We start from the raw sequence: 21,401 nt of genomic DNA, 5'->3' as shown, positions 1-21,401 counted from the left end.
GCACCCACCACCCACCAAAGCAGATCCCTAGGCCCACCCGCCCGTCGCATGTAGAGAGGGCAGTACCTCCTCAGACTTGAGCTGCAGCAGTTTGGCCTCCTGCTGGAGCTTCTCCTTCTCACGCTCCAGCTCAGCGATGGCCTCCCGCAGGCGTTCAGCATCATGGTCGCTCTGCTGTCGCTGGATCTCCAGTGTCTGCACCAGTGTCACCTTCTCCTGCGTGGCGAGCTCCGTGCGGTGCAGCTTCTCACCGATTTCCTCCGCCTGCTTCCGGAAGCGCTGGGCGTCCTCCTCAGCGCGGGCCTGGGCCCGGCTCATCTCAGCCATTCGCAGCTTGAGGCGCTCAGCCTCAGCACTCATCTCCAGCTGCCGCTGCCGCTCGGCCTCCAGTGTCCGCTGGAAGCCCTGCGTCTCCTCTGCCAGCTGCTGCGCCATCTGCTCCTTGTCCTCCTGCAGCCGCCGCGCCTGCTCCTGCGCAAGCTCCTTCTGCTGCTGCAGCAGTTCTGCCTCAGCCTTGAGTCGCGTAGCCTCCTGCACCGCCTGCATCTTCTCCTTGAGCATCTTCTCTGCCAAGGCCCGCTGCTGTGCCAGGTCCTCCTCTGCCAGCTGCCGCAGTCGCGCAGCCTCCTGGGCTGCCACGCTCAGCCGCGCGGCCTCCTCCGCCACCTGCTTCATCTTCTCAGCCTCCTCCTGTAGGAAGCGCTGCGTATTGTCCTTGTCGCGCAAGATGAGTGCGCGGTTCTCAGCCTCGATGCGTGCCTTGAGCTTGCTCAGCTCCTCCATTTGCACACGCACTGAGAAGAGCTCCTCCTCCACCTGGCTGCGCTGGCGTGCGGCCTCTGTGGCCTCCGCCTTCAGCCGATGCAGCTCCTCGTCCAGCAGGTTCTTCTGGTGGTCGGTCTCCTCCAGCTGCAGCCGCAGTGTTGTCAGCTCCTGCTCCACCTGCGCCTTCTGGCGCAGCGTCTGCTCGGCGAATTTCTTATGCTTCTCCATCTCCGCATCAGCTGCCTGCTTCTGCCGCAGGGCCGCCTGCTCCGCCTGTGCCCGCCGCGCCGCCTCTTGCTCGGCATCCTTGCGCAGCTTCTCTGCAGCCGCCTGCGCCTGAGCCCGGGCCTGTGCCTGCTCCTCTGCCAACTGCTTTAGCCGCTCGGCCTCTTCCACCTGCCGCCGGGACTGTGCTGCCTCACGCTCCGCCTGCACCCGGGCCTCCTCAGCCTCCTCAGCCGCCCGCCGGGCCGCCTCTGCCTCACTGCGCAGCCGGTCCAGCACACTCTGCTCCTGCTGCAGCGTCTGCTGTAGCTCCTGCTCCTTCTGCTGCACCGCAAAGGCGTGTGCCTTCTCTTCCGCCTGCAGCCGCTTCTGGGCGGCCTCCTGGGCCAGCTGCAGCTGCCGCGCCGACTCCTGCTCTGCTCGCTCCCGCAGGCGCCGCGCCTCCTCCACCTTGGCTTTCAGCCGCTCAACTTCCTCCAGTGCCGCCTTCCGCTGCCGCGCGGCCTCCTCCTCAGCCGCCAGGCTCTTCTGCACGCGCTCCTCAGCCTCACGGCGCCGCTGCTCCTCCTCTGCTGCCAGCTGCCGCTGCCTCGCAGCCTCCAGCTCGGCCTGCTCCTTGCTGCGCAGCGTGTCCTCCGCATTGCTGCGGATGCGTCCCAGCTCCAGTTCCAGCTCCGCCTTGCCAGCGGCCGCCTTCTCGAAGCTCGCCTTAAGCGCCAGGATCTCCTCCTCCACCTGCCGCCGCTGCCGCAGCGTGTCCTCTACCAGCCCCTTCTGCCGCTCCAGCTCACTGTCGGATGCCTTGCGCAGCTGGGCCAGGCGCTCCTCGATGTCAGCCTTGTGTTGCGCCGCCTGCTCCTCCAGCCGCCGCCGCTGGAAGGCCTCGTCCTCCGCCAGCCGCCGCAGGCGCTCATTCTCTGCCTCCTTCTCCTTGAGCGCGATCTCTGCCTCGGTCTTGAGCCGCGTGGCCTCACTGATGGCAGCCAGCTTCTCCGCAAGCACCCGCTCCGCCTCGGCCCGCTGCCGCGCTGCGTCTTCCTCGGCCAGCTGCCGCTGCCTCTTGGCCTCTTCCGCCAGTGCACGCAGGCGGGCGGCCTCCTCGGCCAGCTCGCGGAACCGGCCGGCCTCGGCCTCCAGCCTCTGCTTGGACTTCTCGCTGGTGGAGCGCGACTCCTCCTCAGCCCTTGCCTTGCTGGCCAGCAGCACCTCCATCTCGGCCCGCACCTTGGCCAGCTCAGCTTCCAGCTCCTGGCGTTTCTGCGTGGCCGCAGCCGCCTCACGCTGCAGCCGGGCCAGCTCCTCCTCCAGCAGCTGCCGCTGCTGCTCCCCCTGCTCCGTCTCGGCCCGCAGCCGAATCAACTCCTGCTCCGCAGCCAGGCGCTGCTGCGCGGTGCCTTCCGCCAGCTGCCGCTGCTTCTCCAGCTCTTGCTCAGCCAGTTCCCGGTGCCGCACAGCCTGCTCCTCCGCCTTGCCGCGCCGCCGCGCCTCACGCTCCGCCTCCTCCTTCTGCTTCTCAGCCTCAGCCTGTGCCAGGCTCTTCTGCTGCGCCACCTCCTCTGCCTGCAGCCGCAGCCGTAGCGCCTCGTTAGCCTTGAGCTGCCAGCGCTCCAGCTCCCGCTCTGCCTCCTCGCGTGCACGCTCGGCCTCAGCCTGCTGCTGTGCCCGCCGTTCAGCCTCCTCCCTCAGCTGTGCCACCGCCACGTGTTCCTCCTGCAGGGAGCGCTCCAGCTGTGCCGTCTTCTCTGCGAAGGAGGCGCGTTTGCTCTGCAGCTCCGCCTCTGCACTGCGCTGCGCCGTCTCCAGGGCCACCTGTACCTGTCGCGCCCGCTCCACCTCGGCCTGCCGCAGGCGCCGCTCCGCCTCCTCCGCCTGCAGCCGCAGCTCCTCCAGGGCCTGCAGGGCCCGCTGCTTCTCACGCGCTGCCTCGGCCTCAGCCTTCACGCGCAAGGCCAGCTCCGCCTCCGCCTGCCGCTTACGCTGGCTCTCGTCCTGCACCTGCCTCCGCAAGCGCTCGGCCTCCTCCTGTGCCTGCCGCTTTTGTGCCTCCGCCTCCTCCGCCTGGGCACGCAGTGCCTGCAGCTCCCCCTCGGCCCCGCCACGCTGGCGCTCGGTGGCCTCCAGCTGCAGGCGCACCACGCGAATCTCCTCCTCGATGCGCAGCCGGCTGCGCTCGGCCGCCTCTGCCTGCCGGGCCTTGGCCTGGATCTCCGCCTCCGAGCTCTGCCGCAGCTGCTGCAGCTCCTCCTGGATGCTGCGCTTCTGCTGCTGCGCGTCCACTGCCGCCTCCTCCCGCCGCACCACCTCCTCCTGCATGCGCTGCTGCAGCTCCTTCGCCTCCCGCTCCGCCTGTGCCTTTGCCTGGGCGTGCGCCTCGGCCAGCTGCCGCTGCTTCTCCAGTGCGGCCTCCACCTCAGCCAGCCGCTCGCGCTCCTCTGCCCGCTGCTGCTCAGCCAGCCTCTGCGGCCACAGCAGAGAGAAGAAGAGAAGCAGAGAGAGTGTGAACACGGGCAGGCACCAGCGCTCACAGGGCACGAACCGGCACAGTTCACTCAGACAGCGCGGAGCAGGGGTCAGGGAAGACAGAGGCCCCAGCCCGGCGGAGAAGACAGCGTGCACCCGCCCAGGGCACTCGGGCAGCGATCGCAGCCGGCCCCACTGTGCTCACCAGCCTGGGGAAGGAGGCCCAGGCGTCCTCCCTGCTTCCCGCAGACAGGCGACTGAGACAGACGGACAGGAAGAGAGAGAGCAAAGCAGGAGCTCGGAACCTGCGAGCCACGCCCAGCACACAGCCCTGCCTGAGCTCTGCTGGACACCAGGGGGCCTGGCTCCCACCACTGGACCCCTCTCCCCGACCAGGGTGGGAAGCCTGGGTGGGGCGGGGTGAGGCGAGGCGGCCAGCGTGGAGACAGCAGTGCAGACCCGAGCCAGCTCGGAAGAGGATTCAGGGCCACGCAGAAGGTAGGGAGAAGCCAACAGATGGATGCCTTGGAAGACCCCTCCCTAGCCCCACAACCCAGCACCCCCGACTTCTGGCAGCAAAGGGTTGAGCGGAGAGGCCAACGCAGAACGCCAAGGAAGAGCCCACAGGACGGCCGCTAGGCTGCAGGGGGGACGCTCACGAGGGAGGAAAGGCGGCACCAGCCACTGTGGGGGAACAGTGTAGCCACACCAGGCCAGGGGGCAGGCCACAGGTGGGGCAGCCTGGGGCAGGCTGAGCTGGGGGCAGGGGGTGCTGGCAGCGCCAGTGGGGAGAGTGGGGAGGGCCACGAGAAGTGGCCTCAGGCAGCTCCTCTGGTTGCATGTGGGGCACAGCAGGTGGTGAGATGGACCCCTCTACCCAGCCTCCGCCCAATGGGCTGTACCTCCTCCTCCTCCATGCGCCGCAGAGTCTCGCTGATGAACTTGATGTACTGGCTCGTGAGTGTGGTCAGCTCGCTGTAGCGCGTACGCAGGTCCACGTACTGTGGAGTACAGCCAGGGTTAGCCCTGTGAGAGTTGCAACTCAAGAGGCCTGCCAGCCCCTCACCCAGTTAAGCTCAGCCCCACCCTACCTCCTGGATGACACTCTCTGATCCGGACTGGACCTTGGGCTTCTTGGCCGGGGAGGCCACCGGCTCAAGCTGCGCTTTGTACGTGACCAGCTGGAGTTCATAGTCCTGTGGCAATGCACTGTGGTCAGCCACCAACTCGGACCTCCGATGGCCCCTGCCCAGCCCCCAAACCCTCACATGGGCTTTCCCTGGCATGGCTCAGGCTCAGGGAAAGCCCACCGTCCCGGCAACAGTCCCAGACTTGGGGCCTGACGCAGGTGGCCGGGCCTCACCTTGATGGCGTTGATGTACTGTTTCGCAAACCTCTGGCACTCCTCAACCTTCTCGCCGTGGCGCTCGATCTCCTCCAGCAGGGCCTGGGGGACGGTGCGGTCAGAGCAGCGACCACAGGGCATGCCCAGCCACCCCGTCCCCACCGACCCAAGCCCACCTTCTCCTGCCGCAGCTGCTCCCGCACAGCCTGGCTGTCGGCCAGCGGCATGGCCTGGATCTGCTCCTGCCGCTGCCTGGCGTCCTGCAGCCAGGCGCCCAAGGGGTCTGCGCTCTCGCGGTAGTAACGCAGCTGGCGGCCCAGTTGCTCGAGCTCGCGCTGCCGCACGTCGGTCTGGGCCAGCACAGCCTGCCAGCGCTCAAGCAGCTGGGCGACCCGCTCCCGCCAGCGCTCCACCTCCACGTCCCGCTCCCCGTGCCGCTGCTGCAGTCGCTCCCCCACCTCCTGCGCCCCCCGCAGCTCATCCCGCAGGGCATCGAACATGGGCTGCTGTGCCTCGGCCTGGGCCCGCAGCTTCTGTTGGGGACAGGAGGGACATGTGCGGCTTCAGCTGGGCCCGCTGTACCCCCACCCCGCCATGAGGCCCAAGCCTCAAAACGATACCTTCAGAGAGGCCTTGGTGGCCTCGAGCTCCGGGAGGGTGGCCGGCACGGCCTGGGCCTCCTTGAGCTGCTCCTCGTGGGCCCTGAGCACCTCCTCGGCCCCCTGCGTGCTGCGGATCACCAGGCTGATGGTCTTGAGCCTGGCGGGAAAGCGGGGCTCAGGGCCACGACATGGGACTCGAGCAGTAGCCCAGGGGGATGGAACCCAAGCCACAGTGACCCAGGGTGCTGCCTGCCAAGCCCAGACCCAACCCTGGGGGTCAGCTGACCCTGTGATCAGAGGCTTGCTTCAGGGAGAACAGCCTTGGGGAGAAGGAGGTTGGGAGCCTCTGCAACACAAGGACACTCAGGCCCCAGCCTGAAGAGGGGAGAGGGGGTGTGCCAGCCAGGAACGGCAGGCCCCAAGGCCCTGAGACAGGAAGAGCCCACTGGCTGGATGACAGCGGCATCCTGATGCCCACAGGGCCTGGAAGCGTAGTTCTCAGCCCTTGCAACCCAAGACTGGGTGAAGGGGACACCGGGGTGGAAATGGCACCCTGTGGCAGCCAGTGGCGGCCCTATCACTGTGCTGGTTTTGTGAAGAGTAGAGAGCAGGTAGACATGTGGTTTGCAACACAGGAAGAAACTATGACATAACATATTGGAACTAAATGCCAGAGGCCCTTAAGTCCAGGCCAGGAACAGGACAGACGAGAGGGAAGGATTCCTTACTGTGCCACTGAAAGTGGATCCACAGCCTCCCCACCTCACTCAGCAGCTGCTGCCCAGCTCCACTGTCTCTTCCCCACACCCGAATCTCATCACCAGGAAGTCCCCTGGCTGCCACTGTCGAAGCATATCCAGCCCTGAACTCTTCTCACCATCTCTGCGGCCGCCACCCCAGCTGGGCCTCCCGCCTCCTGGCCAGATCTCTGAACAGCCCCCAACTCGTTCCCTCCTGCACCCTCCTGCAAGGTCACAGCCCTCACCCCAGCACCCCCCAGCCAACCCCAGCCCCTTGCCTGTGGCCAGGTGCACTCACTTCTCCAGGTAGATGGCAGACAGGCTGCGGACCTGCTCCAGCTTGCCCAGTGTCAGCTCCAGCTCCGAGCGCAGCGTGGGGGCCGCAGGCGATGGCTCTGGCAGGGCCAGGACCTTCTCGGCCTCGGCAGAGAGCCGGGCGACCCCCTTGCCCAGCCCCTCCACCTCTGCCTGTGCCTTCTGCAAAGACAGGGAGTGGGAACGCACTCATCACCAAGTGCAGCACACAGCGCCCCTTGAAGGCCAGAGGAGGGAGGGTGGGACGAGGGATGGGGAGAGGGATGGAACTGGATGGGGTGGGGACAGCCCCTGCCTGCTGCTCAGTGATGCGCTGGGCACACTCCCGTGCCGGCTCTTTGTCCAGTGGCAGCCGCAGGCGGTGCACGGTGCGCGTCTCACAGGCCTCCAGCTGCAGCCGGATGTCTTTGAGCTCGGAGATGCAGCGCTGGCAGCGAGACTCTTCCTGTGCGCCTGGGGAACACATCCGGGTCACTCCACCGCCCACCTCGCACCAGCCCAACCGCCGCAGCCCTGCCGTGCCCTACCCTGCTCCAGGCTCTGCAGCAGCTGCTGGTAGTGGTGGCTGCAGGAGCCGTACTCGCGCTCGGCCATCAGCCGGTCCTCGGGTCCAAAGCCGCCCGCGTCCTGGCTGTCCCGCAGGAAGGCCTGGTAGTGCAGCTCCAGGCTGTGTAGGGCTTGGCGCTGCTCCTCTGGCTTCAGGGTGCGGAACTGGGGGAAGCACGTGGGGCTGAGTGCCGGGCGAGGTGGCCGTGCCCTTAACAACGCCTCTCCCCTCCTCCCACCCAGAGAGCCCCCGGCTGGGAGGCAGGCATACCGTGGCCAGGGACCAGGAGCGGATGAGCTGCACATCACGGCGAAGGCTCTGCCAGGCCAGAAGGCTCTTCATGTCCACGTGCAACTGGTGCCACAGCGTGACCAGGGCCTGGTGCTGGGCCTCCAGCCTGGCAAGTCAGGGCTACAGTCAGCGTCACCAGCGCCCCAACCGCCATCCACCCCCCACCTGCTGAGCCCCCGCCACCCACCTGGTGACAGCCTCCTGGGCCTCCTGGTTGGGCGGGGGCACCAGGAAGCACACGGAGGGCACGGCGGCCTCGCTGCCAGAGCTGCTGAGCACCTTCCAGTGGGACGGCTGTGCAGGGCCCACCAGCTGGCACTCGTCACCCTTGTGCACAGTCACCTGGGACGGGCAGTCAGTGAGGACACGTCCACACCGTGCCCTGCCTGGCCACACCCCCCACCGTGGAGCCCGGGCCTGCCCTCACCTCCACCTGCTTATAGTCGCACACGGCCAGCAGGGGCAGGCGGCCCCGCATGGGGTGGGCTGGGTGGCGGGGCTTCAGCTGCACGATGGCCTTGGCCCGCTTGGCCAGGCCTGAGAGGTGACCCTTGTACTCATTCAGCTGTTCCTTCTCATCCTGTGGGGGAGGGGCAGCATTCAGACCAGGGCCATGGAGACCCACAGGCCTGCCCCAGGCACCCCCAGACCCTGGGACCAGGCCTGTGGGGCCCTCCTGATGCCCCCGGGGTGGCGGCACTTGGAAGCAGGAGGTGTAGCTGGGACACGCCCCAGGGGTTGGCCCCAAGCAGACCCATGTGCCCTCGCTCCTTCCCAACCCAGACAGGGCACCCTCCTCTCACCCCAGCTCACCCACCATGTCCTCCGAGCTACCCTCTGGTCCCTACAATGCCCTCGCCCCTTGCCCCTACCCTGCGGGCTGCAGAAGGTACTGCTTCCTCCCATCCCACCCCTCTGCAGGGGCCAGGCTGCAGGATGGCACGCACCTGGGAGCTGCCGGCTCTCCCCCAGGCCCAACCCTGCCAACCTCAGAGGCCATTCCAGCCTCCAGTTCCTCTTCCCTGTCACTCTCCACTGTGCACCCGCCCTCCTGGGTGATCCCACCCCTGCCCCCAAAGCACAAAGCCCAGCTCCACTCTGCCCACTCCAGATCTCAGGCCAAACAGCTGGTGCCCCTTCTATCGCACAAGGGCTGGCGGTGCCCCTTCTATCGCACAAGGGCTGGCGGTGCCCCTTCTATCGCACAAGGGCTGGCGGTGCCCCTTCTATCGCACAAGGGCTGGCGGTGCCCCTTCTATCGCACAAGGGCTGGCGGTGCCCCTTCTATCGCACAAGGGCTGGCGGTGCCCCTTCTATCGCACAAGGGCTGGCGGTGCCCCTTCTATAGCACAAGGGCTGGCGGCAGCTGCTGACTTCAGGCTTCCACTCACTCTGTGCCTGTGGAGATGGGGGCGGCCCGGCTCTGACCGGCTGCCTCTCAGCTCCCCACATCCTGCCTCATTCCCCCCTCGGCTGACCTCTACACCTCCCATGGTGCCTCCCAACCCCTGCTGGCCCCTCCAGTTGCCCCCTAGTCTCCAGAGTACCCATGCAGCCCAGACTCCAGGCCAGCCTCTCCTGACGCGCCCCTGCACACCCCCTCCCTCACCTGGGCATCCTGCAGCAGGTCCTCCAGCCGGGTGACAGTGGCGGAGCGATCACAGCTATACTTCCTACGCAGTGCCTCCTGCAGCTTCTGCAACTGCCCCTCGGCCTCTCGCACATCTGAGAAGAACTGGGGCAGCGGGAGGGGGTCACGCCGGGCTACCTGGGACCAGAGCTCCAGCCCACAGCTGTCCCAGGGCAGGCCCAAGAGGGGGGCACTGAGGAAGGAGTGGCAAAGCCCCCAGGAGGCCTGGGGAGCACCCCTGTCCAAGGCCCCGGTCAGGCTGCAAGCAGCAGCTGGCACCGTCTGCAGATAGGAGGACTCCTGATTGGAGCTGCCGAGGGGGTCCAGGGGCTCCTCCAAGGCTGCCGCTGAGCCACGGCAGGGAGGGGAGCTCTGGTTCTCACCTGAAAGTAGGCAGCGTTCTCCTTCAGGTGTGCTTCGATGCAGCAGCACAGTTGTAGCATCCAGCTCCACTGCGTCTGCAGGGCCGCCTGGAAGGACTGCAGGACGGCAGGTCCTCGTCAGGCCCTGCCCTGCCCCGCCCCACCTGGGGACCCAGCATGGCCCCCCTGCAGCCCCGCCCCTACCCAGGGAGCCCCGGGTGGCTCCCTCAGCCCCACCTCCACCGTGGGCCGGGCCGGATGGTCCTCCCGCAGCAGCCGGTCCCCAGCATTCTGGAGCTCCTTGATCTTCTTCTCCTTCAGCTCCAGCTCCCGCATCAGGGCCTGGCACCAGAGCAAAGGGTCTCAGGGACGGCCGGCCACACCCGGCTCTGCCAAGCTCCCAGCAAACTCGACCCAGGGCCCCCACTGGTCTCTGACCATAGGGGACAGCCAGGGCACAGCTGGGGAGGGGGCTGTGGGGTTCAGGGGCGCTGGGCCACCCCTCACCGAGTAGCTCTCCTTCTTGGCGGTCATGTTGGTGTTGCGGTCGCTCCAGTCGAAGCCCACCTCCTCCTCCTCCTTCTCGTTCAGCCACATTAGCTCCTTAGTGGCGGCTGCCACAAAGCTGTGCAAGCTCTCCAGGGACCTGAGGCGGGCCTTGGAGGAGTTCTGTGGGCAGAAGGGTGAGTGTCAGCAGGCCGCAGACTACCCACCTCCCCCAGCTGGCCCTGCCCCCACTCACCAGCAGCTTGGCGTACTGCAGGTCCAGCCGACCCAGGCAGTCACGGTAGGCACCCCGGGTGGCTGGGGAGAGCTGGCCCTGCAACAGATGAGACGGTGAGGTCTGCAGTGGCTGGGCCCGGCCCACCCCTGCGCTGCCCATCGCTCAGTGCCACCCACCTCATCACTCCGTGCCCGCTCGATCTTGGCCCGGAATTCTTCAATGGACTGGTGCAGGCCTCGGTGGCTGCCCAGCTGCGCCTCCACGCTGGGCAGGTCCACACCCCACTCAGCGTCATCCACACGGTGCTGGTTCTCCTCCACCCAGGCCAGCAGGTCCTGCAGGTAGCGCAGAGTGGAGTCCTCCAGCTCGGGGCGCCTCTGCACACTCTGCAGAGTCACCTGGGTCACCTGGGTTGCAGGGGCCGTCACGCCTGCCTTCAGCCGTAGGTTGTACTCGGTGCGGATGGCTACCAGGCGCTCGTGCAGACGGTACACCCTGGGGCAGCAGAGGACTCAGGTAGGTGTTGGCAGGCCTGGGGCCGTGTGTACCTGGGCGTCAGGGAGGGCAGGGCGGGGCCCACCTGCGGTACATCTGCTCGCCCTGCGGGTGCCGTCCATCCTTGAGGGTCTGCACGTCGTTGAACAGCAGCCGGATCATGCTATCTGCCTTGTCCAGGTCCCGTTCCACCTCCCCCGCCCGCTGTGGCACTTTGCCTGCGGCCAGCAGCCGGACATCCTGCAAGGTCGCTGTCATGACTCGGAGCACAGCTGATTCCCCTCTGACCTCACAGGGGCCCCGGCCAAGACGGCCACCCTCACCCGCTTCCTCAGCCTCAGTGGGCCACTACCGCCATCCCCGTCCTTCCCTTCCTGCCCACCTCTCACATCTTCCTGCCGGCCTTCTGGGGGATTGGGACCGAGTCCAGAGTAATTCTGCCCAGTCCAAGAACTGAGACCCCATGACCATGTATGTGGGGTCCTGGGCCTCATCTTCCATCACCCACCCCAGGTAACTCCTCCTGTAATGCTGCGTAGGCCCTGTCCTCTTGGGCAATCAGCAGTGAGTTGGGCCCTCCCCCAACCCCTCCCCTAACAGTAAACCACTGTGGGGGAGGCCTGGCCTGGTGGGGGCAAGGCAGCCACCCTGGGTTCTGCCCCGTGGCCAGAAACCAACTCTGCCCAAAGCAGGCAGTGAGAGTTGGCTGCACACGAGGAGGGAGGAGCTCAGGCCTGGATTCCCCGCCAAATGCCCCGCCCCTGCCCCGCCCCAGGAGCCCAAGGGGACAGCCCCCTCCTGGCTTTCGGGCTGCAGGGCCCAGCAGGCTCCTCCGGCCTCTCTCGAGCCCGCTGCGTGCCCCACACCCCCTCACCGACTGCAGCAGGGCGTCGGCCTGGTTCAGCTGCTCCTCACACAGCCCCGCCTCCATCTGCAGCTTGGTCACAATGCGCTGAAGACACTCCAGCCTGCGGCAGAAGCACAGGGAAGGGGCCGCGTTGGCCGGGTCCAGCACAGCCCTGACCACAGACTGCAGCTCGCCTCCTGCTCTGGCCTCCCTGCCTGTGGCCCACTGTCCTAAGGCGAGTGGGAGCTCGGGTTCCCCCACCGGGGGCGGGGTGGGGGGGATTTCCTCCCCAGGCAGTGACTCACCCTCGGGTGGTTCCCCTGCCACCACAGGGCCCCACCCACCTCTCAAACTCGCTGCGGAGCTGCTTCTCCCGCTCCAGGATGGCCACGTGCAGCTTGCCCCACTCTTTCTCCACGTCCAGTGGGTGGTAGCCAGGGGGCACCTTGAGCTGGCCTGCTTGCACCGCTCCCTGTGGACAGGGGCCACACTCAGGCCCTATATGCAGGGGGCAGGGGGTGGGGCGCTGGGCCCTCAGACCCCAGCCCATCAGACCTGGGACAGCCCTGGTCCCAAAGGCAGGGCCAGGTCAGGCTCTGGAAGAGCGTTTCAGGTCTGGGGGGTTCCAGGACACCACCCACCCCTCCAGCGGTCCCACTCACCTCCAGGGATTGGTAGATGCCCTTCGACCGGTTCTTGTCGGCCTCCTTGGCTGGTAGCTCCATCTCCTTAAACTTCAAGAACTGAGACCACAGGATCTGCCGGGGACGAGGGTGTCGGCAACCACACCCGGCCCTCAGGGCAGGCCCAGGACCCCACCCCACACGGTAGGCCCACCTCAATCTCCTCAAAGCTGGAGGGGAACCTGCGTTCCTCAAAGGCGGCGGTGTGGTGTCGCATCCACTGCAGCAGCAGCAGCACCAGCTCCCGGTACTCCTGCCAGCGCAGCTGCAGCTCCTGCGGGCAGGCACAGGCAGCTGTCAGGGGCCGTCGGAGTGTCCAGGCCCAAGCCCCCTGCCCTCCAGGCCCCCCACTCACGTTGGCCCTCACCCCATCCTGCACGTCCGGCACGCGGGGCATGGCGTCATACAGCGACGAGACGTAGGTGATGATGGACTTCTCGTCGGGCTGAGGGACATCCACATCTGCAGGGAAGGGCAGCTCAGTGGTGGCTCTGGGGCAGGCAGCAGGGAAAGGGGCAGGGAGGAAGGCCACGCAGACGTACCCTCGGGGTCCAGGAGCCTCGTCACTCCCAGGTCCCGCTCTGCCACAGAGAAGGCCTGGTCTAGGTTCTCCAGGTTGGTCTGCCGGTACACCTTGTTCATGTCAATGAGCATGGGCCTGGGACAAGCAGGTGGGTGGGATAAGACCAGCGGCCACACCACACAGGCAGGTGCACAGGCTGGCTCCTCACACATCCCAGCAACCATGGACCCCCCACACTCACCCTGAAAGGTACGCTGTCACACGGGCAGAGCTGAGAGCACCCTGCCACCCCCACACCCAGGAGCCCAGGGGCACAGCACAGAGGACTGCGCAGAGCTGAGGGTACCAGGCAGCTGGGGCTCCCTGCAGCCACCCTCCCCACCAGGCCCCTCCAGAGGCGTCCACAGACGGCACATGCACCTGGCTATGAGGACCAGCAGCCCGCAGGCCCTCCAGTCTTGAGAAAGTGGTGGTGCTTCTGAAGGGCACCAGGGTGGGGCTGGGCCCTGAACTCCACCACCCCGAGGCGGCCAGCTGGCACTCATCCCTGTTCCTCCTGCCCTCCTCCCTGCCCTGACGTGTCTGAAGTTGCCTAGCGGAGGCACTGTGGGGGTGCCCCCAGCCCCCAGCCCCCTGCCCCCGGGGCCATGTACTTGTGCCGGTGGATGATGGCATTGAAGAGGCGGCCGTCTCTCCAGCTGGAGGTGAAGTTGTCGCATCGCAGGCCCTGGTACCCCTCCACCATGCGCTGTGACCACAGCAGCAGCTTCTCCTTGGCCGTCATATCCTCCGACTGCCCGCTCACCTGGATGTCTGAGATCTGCCCACAGCGGAGAGGAGGCCACAGCTTAGCCACGGCTGCCAGGCCTGCTCTGTGCCCACAGCCACATGCACAGGGGCAGGGGTAGCTCAGCACCCAGGGGGAGTGCGTGGGGCCACCAAGCCAGCCAGGGCAGCATCGGGCTCCAAGGCCCTTCCCTGTTGGGAAACTGCTGGGACTGGCCACGCCTTGGGGCCACAAGTCCAGCCACTTCAGCCAGCGGCAGCTGCCACCACGTAGCTCAGAACCCCCAACCCTCACTGCCACCACACAGCAGGTGCCCACTCCCCTAGCTGGGGAGGGCTAGGCTGCACGCTGCACCTCCTGGAGCTGGGATGGAGCAGAGTGGAAGGGCAGTGGGCATAAGAGGAGCCCATAAGTGTACCCCTAAACCTGGCCCAGAACCCCCAGGCCTGGAAAAGGCTGGGGGTCAAGCTCCATCGCTGGTTGCAGGTTGGCAGGTGGGGCCTCTGGCAGCCTGGCTTTGCACTCAGTGGCATGCTCAGGCCAGGTTCTGCCCACCCACCCCTAGCTGCCTGTCGTCCTGCCAGCCTGTGTGACTCAGCTGCCGTGCCAACACCAGGCTCTGCCTGCTCAGCTCTCAGATTTGTGGTTTCCTGTGCAGCCAGGACAAGCAGTGGGTGAGTCAGCCTGTGCTGCTGCAGAAGCCTCCCCAGGGCAGGCACCGGGGCCCGAGTTCCTCCACAGGGAGGCTCCAGGCCCTGCCCAGCCAGGGCCAGAGGGCATGGATAGGTGGCCTCAGAGAGAGGCCTGTACCCTCAGGCCACAGATCCAGTCCAGGGTTGCGGCTGGCAGGAAGGCACCCAGATGCCACCATACCTACGGTGCCAGTCACCTCCCAGGCCACGCCCCAGCCAGAAAGCAGATCAGCCTGCCAGCCAAGGAGCCCAGGCTAGCCCGGAAACCCCTGCAGGGGGTGGGGGTCCTGGGGCAGCCGTTCTACCTGGAAGTGCAGAATGATTGTCCAGATGAGGCCAAGGGTCAGCTTGGGGTTGCCGTCGGCAATGTCATCATTCCTGATGTTCACCAGCTTCACCTGTGAGCGAGGCGCTCAGTCACGGCCCACAGGGCAGGGCTGGCTTGGTGAGGGGTCTGGGTGGGGCCCAGGGCCAGGTAGGCAGCCTTACCTGGCGGTGCCGGAGGTAGTCCAGGGCAATCTGGACATTCTGCAGCTTGTGGAAACGCATCCTCCCCTTCTCCCGGGGCTGTGGGGAGGCACAGTCAGCACCCACAGTGCAGCTGCAGCTCCCGGGCCCCACCCTCAGCATGCCCCAAAGCGCCACAGCAACCGAGCCAAGGGATTTCCCCCGGGGGCAGCAGCCCCTCATCCCAGGTTCACCCTCCCCCGCAGGGAAAGGGAGGCCACTGGCCCAGGGGCCAGGCCAGGCCCATCAGGGCTTGGGAAGTCCAGCGATCCAGGCTGAGGGAAGGAAGGAAGGGGTGGGAGGAGACAATAGCCAGGAAGCCTCGTGTGGAGGGCAGTGGCACTAAAGGGGGGTCCTCCTGCCTGGCGGCGGCAGCCACAGCAGCCACCGGTGGGTCCCAGGCCAGCTCTGGGCAGCACGGTGGACAGGCAGCTTGACACCCAACCACCTACCCGCCCAAGAGCCAGGCAGGGGTTGGCCGATGGGCCACCAGCCCCCAGAAAGCTGGGCTCCACGGTCTTGGGGAGCTCCCGTGCCGCTGCAGCCGGCAGGCACAGCCACTCACCAGGCGTGAGCTCCTGCTTACGTCCCGCTCCCTCGGCTGCCCAGCCAGAGCAGGGCAAAGGGTAAAGGGCAGAGGTCAAGGTTCAGAGTCCAAGCAGCAGAGAAACCAAAGCAAAGCGGAGCATGAGGTTACTGTGTCCCGACGCGGAGGGCAGCAAGGCCCAGAGCAGCCGAGGTCCGAGGGTTGCGGCCACTCCCAGGCCAGGCCCTCGGCTGTGATGCCCAGCAGCCTGGGCGGGAGGTGCTGCCAGGGACAAGGCCAGGCTGCCCCCAGGGAGAAGGCAGGAGGGGTTGAGCTGGATTCCGAGTAGAGTGGGCGGCCGGAGAGGCCCCAAGGAGGGAAGGCAGGCAGAGGTCTCCAGGTGGGGCAGGCAGGGCCCGGAGGGGGCAGGGGCACACGTACCAGGCTGTCCCCCGAGAGGACCTCCAGCAGGGAGATGAGGTTGTGGCCATCGCGGAGGTCTTCATACAGGTCACTGATGTGCCTCTGGGCCTGTGGGGACAGCAGCGGCTGAGGTGGCCAGTCCCCCAGAGCCACCAATAGGCCCTGGGAGGCTGACCCACAGCGTGGGTGCTGGTCCCAGAGGGAAGGAGGCAGGGGCTGAGTCTCCCACGAGCCCACGGAACACACCCCTGCCCCTCGGAGGCACCTACCTCTGCCCTCCAGTGCTGCAAGGAGAGACCAGGAAAGACCAGAAGGAAGAGGAGGAAGAGAGAGGCAGGAGCAGGCGTAGGGAAGAAAGAGGACAGAAAATAACAGGTTTCAGAGATGAAAGGTGAGTGCACAGGCAGCATGGGGACAGCCTTGGGCGGTAGGGGCCACCCTCCCTCAGCGCCTCCCACAGCCTGGGCCCCTGTGACCCGCACCAGCATGCGACACCAACCTTGATGAGGTGCTTGTTGACCCACTTGGTGAAGGTTTTCTTCTGCACACGATCCCGCTCATCTGGGGGAGACAAGACCAGCTTACCTGGGGCCTGGGAGAAGCCCCGGGGACCCTCAGGTGACCACCGTGCAGACACAGCAGCCTGGCTGGCCAGGTCCCGCCTGGGGAGCCCCAAAGCCTCCCTCAGATTACACACTGAGACCCAGATGCCCTCACCAGCAGCCCAGCCAGGACAGCAGAGACCCAGGTGCCAGGGGCCCAGGTGCCACCAGGTGCAGCCACCCCCTGACTCTTCCCCCAGGAAATGGGAGGGTCCTGGGCCACACCCTGAGCCCAGCACACACAAGTCCCGTCCTGCGCTCCCCCTGCCTCTACAGACTGAGACCCAAGCAGGGGTGTGGCAGAGCCAGGGCCCGGGCCCACTGGGGTGTTGGAAGGGAAGCCGTGTGTGCTGCTGACAGGGCAGCGAACCTTCCCCAGAGCGCAGAGTTCCCCGCCCTTCCAGGCCGGACACCTGACGCTTGGAGGCCCCTGTCAGCCTTGCGGGCGCCTGTTGGCCCACTCCGTGTTGGGTGGGGATGGCTGGCCCCCGACCCCCATCTCCAAGACCAGCCCCCCATGCGGTGCCAAGGCTTCCTGCCACAGGAAGTGGGCCTTCCTCCCGCAGGGGCCCGCCCTGCCTGGCGGGGGTGCCCGAGGGGAGCCCTGCTACCTTTCTTGCCCTCAGAGGCCCTGAGCACAGCCAGGTACAGGTTGTCCTCCGAGCTGGTTCTCTTTCGGCCCAGGCCCTCGGGCTGTGGCACGCAGAGCTGGTGCTGAGACATGCTGCCCCCACACCTTCGTCGCCCAGACCCTCAGCCTCAGGCACAGTGCTCTGGGCAGCCCCGTGTGGCACACAGGCAGCTGAAGGCTGGCGGCTCCACGAGACGATCACTCAGCACAGGCTCAGCTCAGAGCCCCAGTCAGTGTGGCCACTCCCTGCCTGCTGTACACCCTGGCGAGGCTGGCCCGCCCCCGAGGCCCCACCCTGCCCAGGCCGCCGCCAGGGAGGGGAGTGTCCCGGCGGGAAGGAGCAAGGAGCCCCCTCCCCCACAGACATGCCCTCGGCCCGCCAGAAACAGGAAACCGGGGTTTCCTCACCCATCCTGCCCACTGCAGCCCCCTAGGGGGACCTGGGGACACAGGGGGAGCTGGCACTTCACTGCACACCAAATGGTGCCAGGACCACAAAGGAACACAGGCCACCCCCCAGCCACCCAGAAGGACCCCCCAACAGACTGAAGGGCTCCCTCGACGAGAGGGGCTCTGAGGCCACGCCTCTATTTGGAGCTCCCTCCAGGTCCAGGCCAGGCCCTGCTTCAGCCTCTGCCCACCCACCCTGCCAGGGCGGACTCAAGAAGCCACTGATACCTGGCTAGGGGAGGGGGCCTGCTGCCCGTCAGCTCTTGCAGCCCCCCAATCACACCTCCTCACAGACCTGCATGAAGCGGGGAGCACACCCTGCCCCATGGTGCCTGCCCTGCCCCAGGGCAGGCCAGGCTCCTGCTCCAGGGCCAGTGGGGTCCCACCCCAGGCCTGGCCCCTCCCAAGCTGCCCGCCTGGCACGTCCTGGAGCAGCGCCCACCTGCGGAGCCCACCCTGGCCCAGGCAGACACCTCAGGTCGGAGACGCGTAGCTAAGGGCTGACTCATGGAGGCCGGGCCTCTTAGGGGGATGGAGCATCGGGAAGCCCCAGGAGGGGCCTCGCCAGTGAGTCAGGGATGGGGAGGGGGCCCAAGCCTGTGACTCACAGAGGGGAAGCCACACCTGAGGCAGGACCTGGGCGACCCCAGGGGTGGGGGGTGCTGTATGCAGCTGGGTGGGGCTCAAGGGAAGCAGTCTCATGCTGTAAAGGGCAAAGGGCAAAGAGCCTGCGCTGGTTGGGGCCTCTGGCTCCCTGGGGTCCGGGGCGGAGCTGCCTCTGGCCAGCTTCTGGGCCTGCCCAGCCCACCCGACCACCATAGGAAAGAATGCGCTGCCCCAACCACAAGAATGTTCCAGCCGCACATCAGGCAGATTCGGTCCAGCTGGGAGCTGCACTCAGCCTCGGTTCTGGGAAGAGCTCACCCCACCCCATTCCTACTGCCCCTGAGGGCGTGAGGGGGTGCCAGAACCCTCACAATGGGGGGTGCCCAAACCCCTCAGAGGTGGGGAAGCCCCCACTCCACGCCAAGGGGCACAGCCAGCCCCTAGGGCTCTGCCACGCCTTACACACCGCCCCACAAAGACACCCCTGGGTCTCCATGCATGGACTCTGAGCCTAGCATGAGATTCAGGGTGACCCTCTTGCTCTGCCTGTCCGGCCCAGCAGCCCCCAGAACCTCAGGAGTCACCAGAAGCCCCCCAGTCAAAATCTGACCCTGCACTGGTCAGCACCTCCAGTCTTGTGCCCAAGGGCACCCCGCACCCCACACCTCTGCCGCCCCTCCCTGGGTCCAAAGCCTCTGGAAACGTTGTCTGCCTCTTCAGAAGCCCTGGGCCGGGCAGCTCTCCTGAGGCCAAGCCCCGTGCCTGCTGGGTGTGGGCTCTGCGGGCCCGGCCATGCTCCTGCCTGCGGGAACGGGGCTGCCACTCTGCTGAGGCACACGGTGTGAGATCCCGGAACAGCCAGGGAGGTGGGCACAGGGAGTCCAGGACAGCTGGAAACTGGGAGCCGGGGCCAAGGTCCAGGACCCACGTGGGCCCCACCCCAGCCAGGCCCGTTCCAGCCTTCTCCCTGCCACTAACAGGCCTCCAAAGATGCCGCCCTGGGCCGGGCCAGGGTCAGGAATGGGGCAGGGGCTCAGGGAAGGGAAGGGGCACCGTGACGACTCCAGACACGGACTCGGGCAAGGCTGGGGCCAGGTGAGGAGAAGGGCTGGGGCGGGGCAGGGCTGGGACCGGGTGAGGAGAAGGGCTGGGGCGGGGCCTCCACCTCCCAAGCCTGGCTCGAGCTCTCCTTCCCCATTTCCTGCCTCTGGGTGCCTCTTTGCTCTGAGCTCTTCCCTCCTCATCACCTTCCCTCCCTCCCAGCCTAGCCCTGCCGCGCCCCATCCCTCCTATTCTGACCCTAAAATCAACAGACACCCCTGCCCCACCCAGCCAGGCTACACCCACCCTCTACAGCTGCAGCTCAGCTGGCTCCCCCACCTGGGTCGTACCCAGAACACCCCCAGCTCAGGTGCCTCTGCACACCTGCCTGACATCTGTGCTGTCCAGGGCAGCTGACCGTAGGCCGCCAGCCAAGGGTCCCTCACGACAGGCACTGCCGTGGCCCTCTGAGGAGTACCGCCCCCGTTTTATAGGTGTGGACCCTATGGCTGAAGTCCCGAAGCTAGTGGAGGCGGTCCTAGGACGGAAACCCCAAGACTGGGAAGGGAATCCCACTGGCCCAGGACTGCAGCAAGTCCACAGAAGTCCTGGAGCCCCGCCTTCAGCACCTCCTCCCTCCTCCGTGTCCTGGAAACCCAGGCCAAAGCCTGGGCTGACGTGGAGCAGCTGGGGGTGGGCCAGCCCCGCCCCCTCCAGCCCCTTCTCTAGAGACAAACAAATGGGGATAGGGAAACATCACCCCGCCTTCCTCCCCAGGTGTTTCCGGAGCTTGGGGGCAAGGCTGCACCAGGCCAAGGCACCACCCCCATCCCAGCCCGGGCGGCGATTCCCAGCAGAGACCCAGCCCCACTAGGTGAGAGCGACAGTGGCCCCTTCTGTACCACCGGCCACGCCACCGCACCCACCTACGCAGCACAGCTGCCGGTAGAGGTAGCCCCTGCGGGCCCGCTCGCAGCCCCCGTCCAGCCAGCACGGCCGCTCCAGCAAGACCTCCCTCGGCGAGGCAAAGGCGCCCCCCGCCCCCGACATGCCAGCCACGGCCTGAGCCCTGGTTCGGCCCACGGACAGTGCGGGGAGTTGGACCGCGGCTGCGCCTCCGCTTCCAGCCCACGCTGCGAGGCCGCCGGCTTCGCTCTCCACCTCTTCCACCTCCCCGCCACAATCCGCCCACTGCGGGTGCGAGGCCCAGACCCGAAGAACCTGCCCCTGGCGCGCAGCCCCGCCCAGCGCAGCCAGGAAGCCGCGCCCCAACCCACGGGCCGGGCTGGGAGGCTGCCCTGGGACTGAAGCGGCATGGGAGGGGCCTCCCAGCAGGAGGTGCGGTGGGGACTGCAGGGCCCAGGGAGGAAGGCTGGCATGGGGCCAGGTGGTGGGCAGACAACGCTGGAGGCAGAACCCAGGAGCTGAGCCGTCCCTGGCACCACCAGGGAGTAGAGGCATCCTGTAAGCCAGGACCATGGCCGGAGGGGGCAATTGTGGGCTGAGGTGGGGAGACAGGGACAGTGTCTGGTCCCCAGCCAAATACATGGATGGGGAAGAAGCCCTCAGCCCAAGTCCCATCCTGGTGGCTGAGTCCCCGGCAGCTCCGGGCGTCCCCAGCGCCACGCCTAGAAGCCCCATCTTGACTCATCTCAAGTCCGGGGATCCAGCAGAGGAGCTGAGCCGAGCAGCGCCCTCACTGCAGGAGAGGTCCGGGCGGCCAGGTCCCCGAAAGGCAGTCCCTCTGGCCAGAAGCCCATGCTTGAAGCTGCCCAATCCTCAGGGCCCCGCCCCATCCTGCGCTGGGCACGGTTGCCACCTGGGACCACAGCCCAGGAGCTGGTGACTTTGAGCAGGGAGGGCAGGGCACAGCCTGGCTGCCCCCACCCCCTGTGCGGCCTGAGGGCATGAAGGCACCTGCCTCACCTGCGTGTGGCTCCACCCCCTGCTCTGTGGGCAGGGAGCCGCCTCCACCTCAGTGCTGGCCGGACAGGCACCTACCCCACTTGTCCCTGCCACAGGCCTCCCTTCATGAGGGGGACGCTCCTGCCCTGCCGGCCTCCGCTTCCACCCACCTGCCCAGCACAGGCTGCAGGCTGAGGGCGACTGCAGAGCCCGCCCCGCCCTGGGACTGCAGCAGGGTTAGGGTCTACACTGCAGGGTGGGGCGGGGCGGGGGGCAACACTGCTTTCACTGACATTCAGCTTGGAAACAGGAAGGGGAGGGCGCAGGGAATGAAGGGGCGGGAGGCAGGCGGCCCCTCTGCCCCGCCCCGAGTCCCTGGCAGCCACCAGCAGGGATTACCTTGCTCGTCCTGCGCCCACCGACGTCCCCTGCGCCAGTGCCACACAGCGGCCAGGGTGACAACGTGGCCCACAACCACCAGGGAGGGAAACAGGCTGCCCGAGGGCTCCATAGCCACCACGCAGAGCCGCCAGGGCTGCCCTTCCTGTGCTGGGAACCGGCTGCTCCAGGCTAGACAGCCCCCTCCCTGCGTGCAGGGCGAGCGAGGGGGAGCGCCGCGACCGGAGCCTGCCCTGCCTGCAGGACCGCCCCATACGCGGCGGCAGCCCCACAACAGC

At 67.1% G+C, this 21,401-nt stretch overlaps 1 protein-coding gene across 23 annotated transcripts in view; it reads right to left on the bottom strand.

Moving 5' to 3' along the window:
• Nucleotides 1–21,401, bottom strand: part of PLEC (plectin) — a 61,661-nt gene that overhangs the window by 7,323 nt on the left and 32,937 nt on the right. For 5 of the 23 annotated variants that reach the window (XM_030804668.1, XM_030804669.1, XM_030804677.1 and 2 more), the window contains 32 exons: nucleotides 15,989–16,050; nucleotides 15,759–15,773; nucleotides 15,508–15,597; nucleotides 15,106–15,141; nucleotides 14,523–14,600; nucleotides 14,339–14,431; nucleotides 13,208–13,374; nucleotides 12,574–12,689; nucleotides 12,387–12,493; nucleotides 12,186–12,305; nucleotides 12,011–12,106; nucleotides 11,693–11,820; nucleotides 11,376–11,469; nucleotides 10,587–10,741; nucleotides 10,183–10,501; nucleotides 10,025–10,102; nucleotides 9,790–9,951; nucleotides 9,520–9,624; nucleotides 9,304–9,399; nucleotides 8,900–9,025; nucleotides 7,718–7,870; nucleotides 7,478–7,632; nucleotides 7,270–7,396; nucleotides 6,980–7,163; nucleotides 6,748–6,905; nucleotides 6,436–6,614; nucleotides 5,416–5,554; nucleotides 4,972–5,328; nucleotides 4,814–4,897; nucleotides 4,542–4,646; nucleotides 4,353–4,451; nucleotides 67–3,447 (listed from right to left, as the gene is read on the bottom strand). In XM_030804668.1, coding sequence (XP_030660528.1) covers nucleotides 67–3,447; nucleotides 4,353–4,451; nucleotides 4,542–4,646; nucleotides 4,814–4,897; nucleotides 4,972–5,328; nucleotides 5,416–5,554; nucleotides 6,436–6,614; nucleotides 6,748–6,905; nucleotides 6,980–7,163; nucleotides 7,270–7,396; nucleotides 7,478–7,632; nucleotides 7,718–7,870; nucleotides 8,900–9,025; nucleotides 9,304–9,399; nucleotides 9,520–9,624; nucleotides 9,790–9,951; nucleotides 10,025–10,102; nucleotides 10,183–10,501; nucleotides 10,587–10,741; nucleotides 11,376–11,469; nucleotides 11,693–11,820; nucleotides 12,011–12,106; nucleotides 12,186–12,305; nucleotides 12,387–12,493; nucleotides 12,574–12,689; nucleotides 13,208–13,374; nucleotides 14,339–14,431; nucleotides 14,523–14,600; nucleotides 15,106–15,141; nucleotides 15,508–15,597; nucleotides 15,759–15,773; nucleotides 15,989–16,050 — 7,364 coding nt within the window. Of the gene's footprint in view, nucleotides 1–66; nucleotides 3,448–4,352; nucleotides 4,452–4,541; nucleotides 4,647–4,813; nucleotides 4,898–4,971; nucleotides 5,329–5,415; nucleotides 5,555–6,435; nucleotides 6,615–6,747; nucleotides 6,906–6,979; nucleotides 7,164–7,269; nucleotides 7,397–7,477; nucleotides 7,633–7,717; nucleotides 7,871–8,899; nucleotides 9,026–9,303; nucleotides 9,400–9,519; nucleotides 9,625–9,789; nucleotides 9,952–10,024; nucleotides 10,103–10,182; nucleotides 10,502–10,586; nucleotides 10,742–11,375; nucleotides 11,470–11,692; nucleotides 11,821–12,010; nucleotides 12,107–12,185; nucleotides 12,306–12,386; nucleotides 12,494–12,573; nucleotides 12,690–13,207; nucleotides 13,375–14,338; nucleotides 14,432–14,522; nucleotides 14,601–15,105; nucleotides 15,142–15,507; nucleotides 15,598–15,758; nucleotides 15,774–15,988; nucleotides 16,051–16,702; nucleotides 17,074–19,745; nucleotides 20,470–21,123; nucleotides 21,299–21,401 lie in introns of those variants that run through there. The other 18 variants (XM_030804671.1, XM_030804679.1, XM_030804684.1 and 15 more) reach the window with 12 other exon arrangements.

Source organism: Nomascus leucogenys, chromosome 23 (assembly GCF_006542625.1).
Source record: "Nomascus leucogenys isolate Asia chromosome 23, Asia_NLE_v1, whole genome shotgun sequence".
Lineage (NCBI taxonomy): Eukaryota > Metazoa > Chordata > Mammalia > Primates > Hylobatidae > Nomascus > Nomascus leucogenys.
This window is presented reverse-complemented; position numbering and strand designations above follow the sequence as displayed.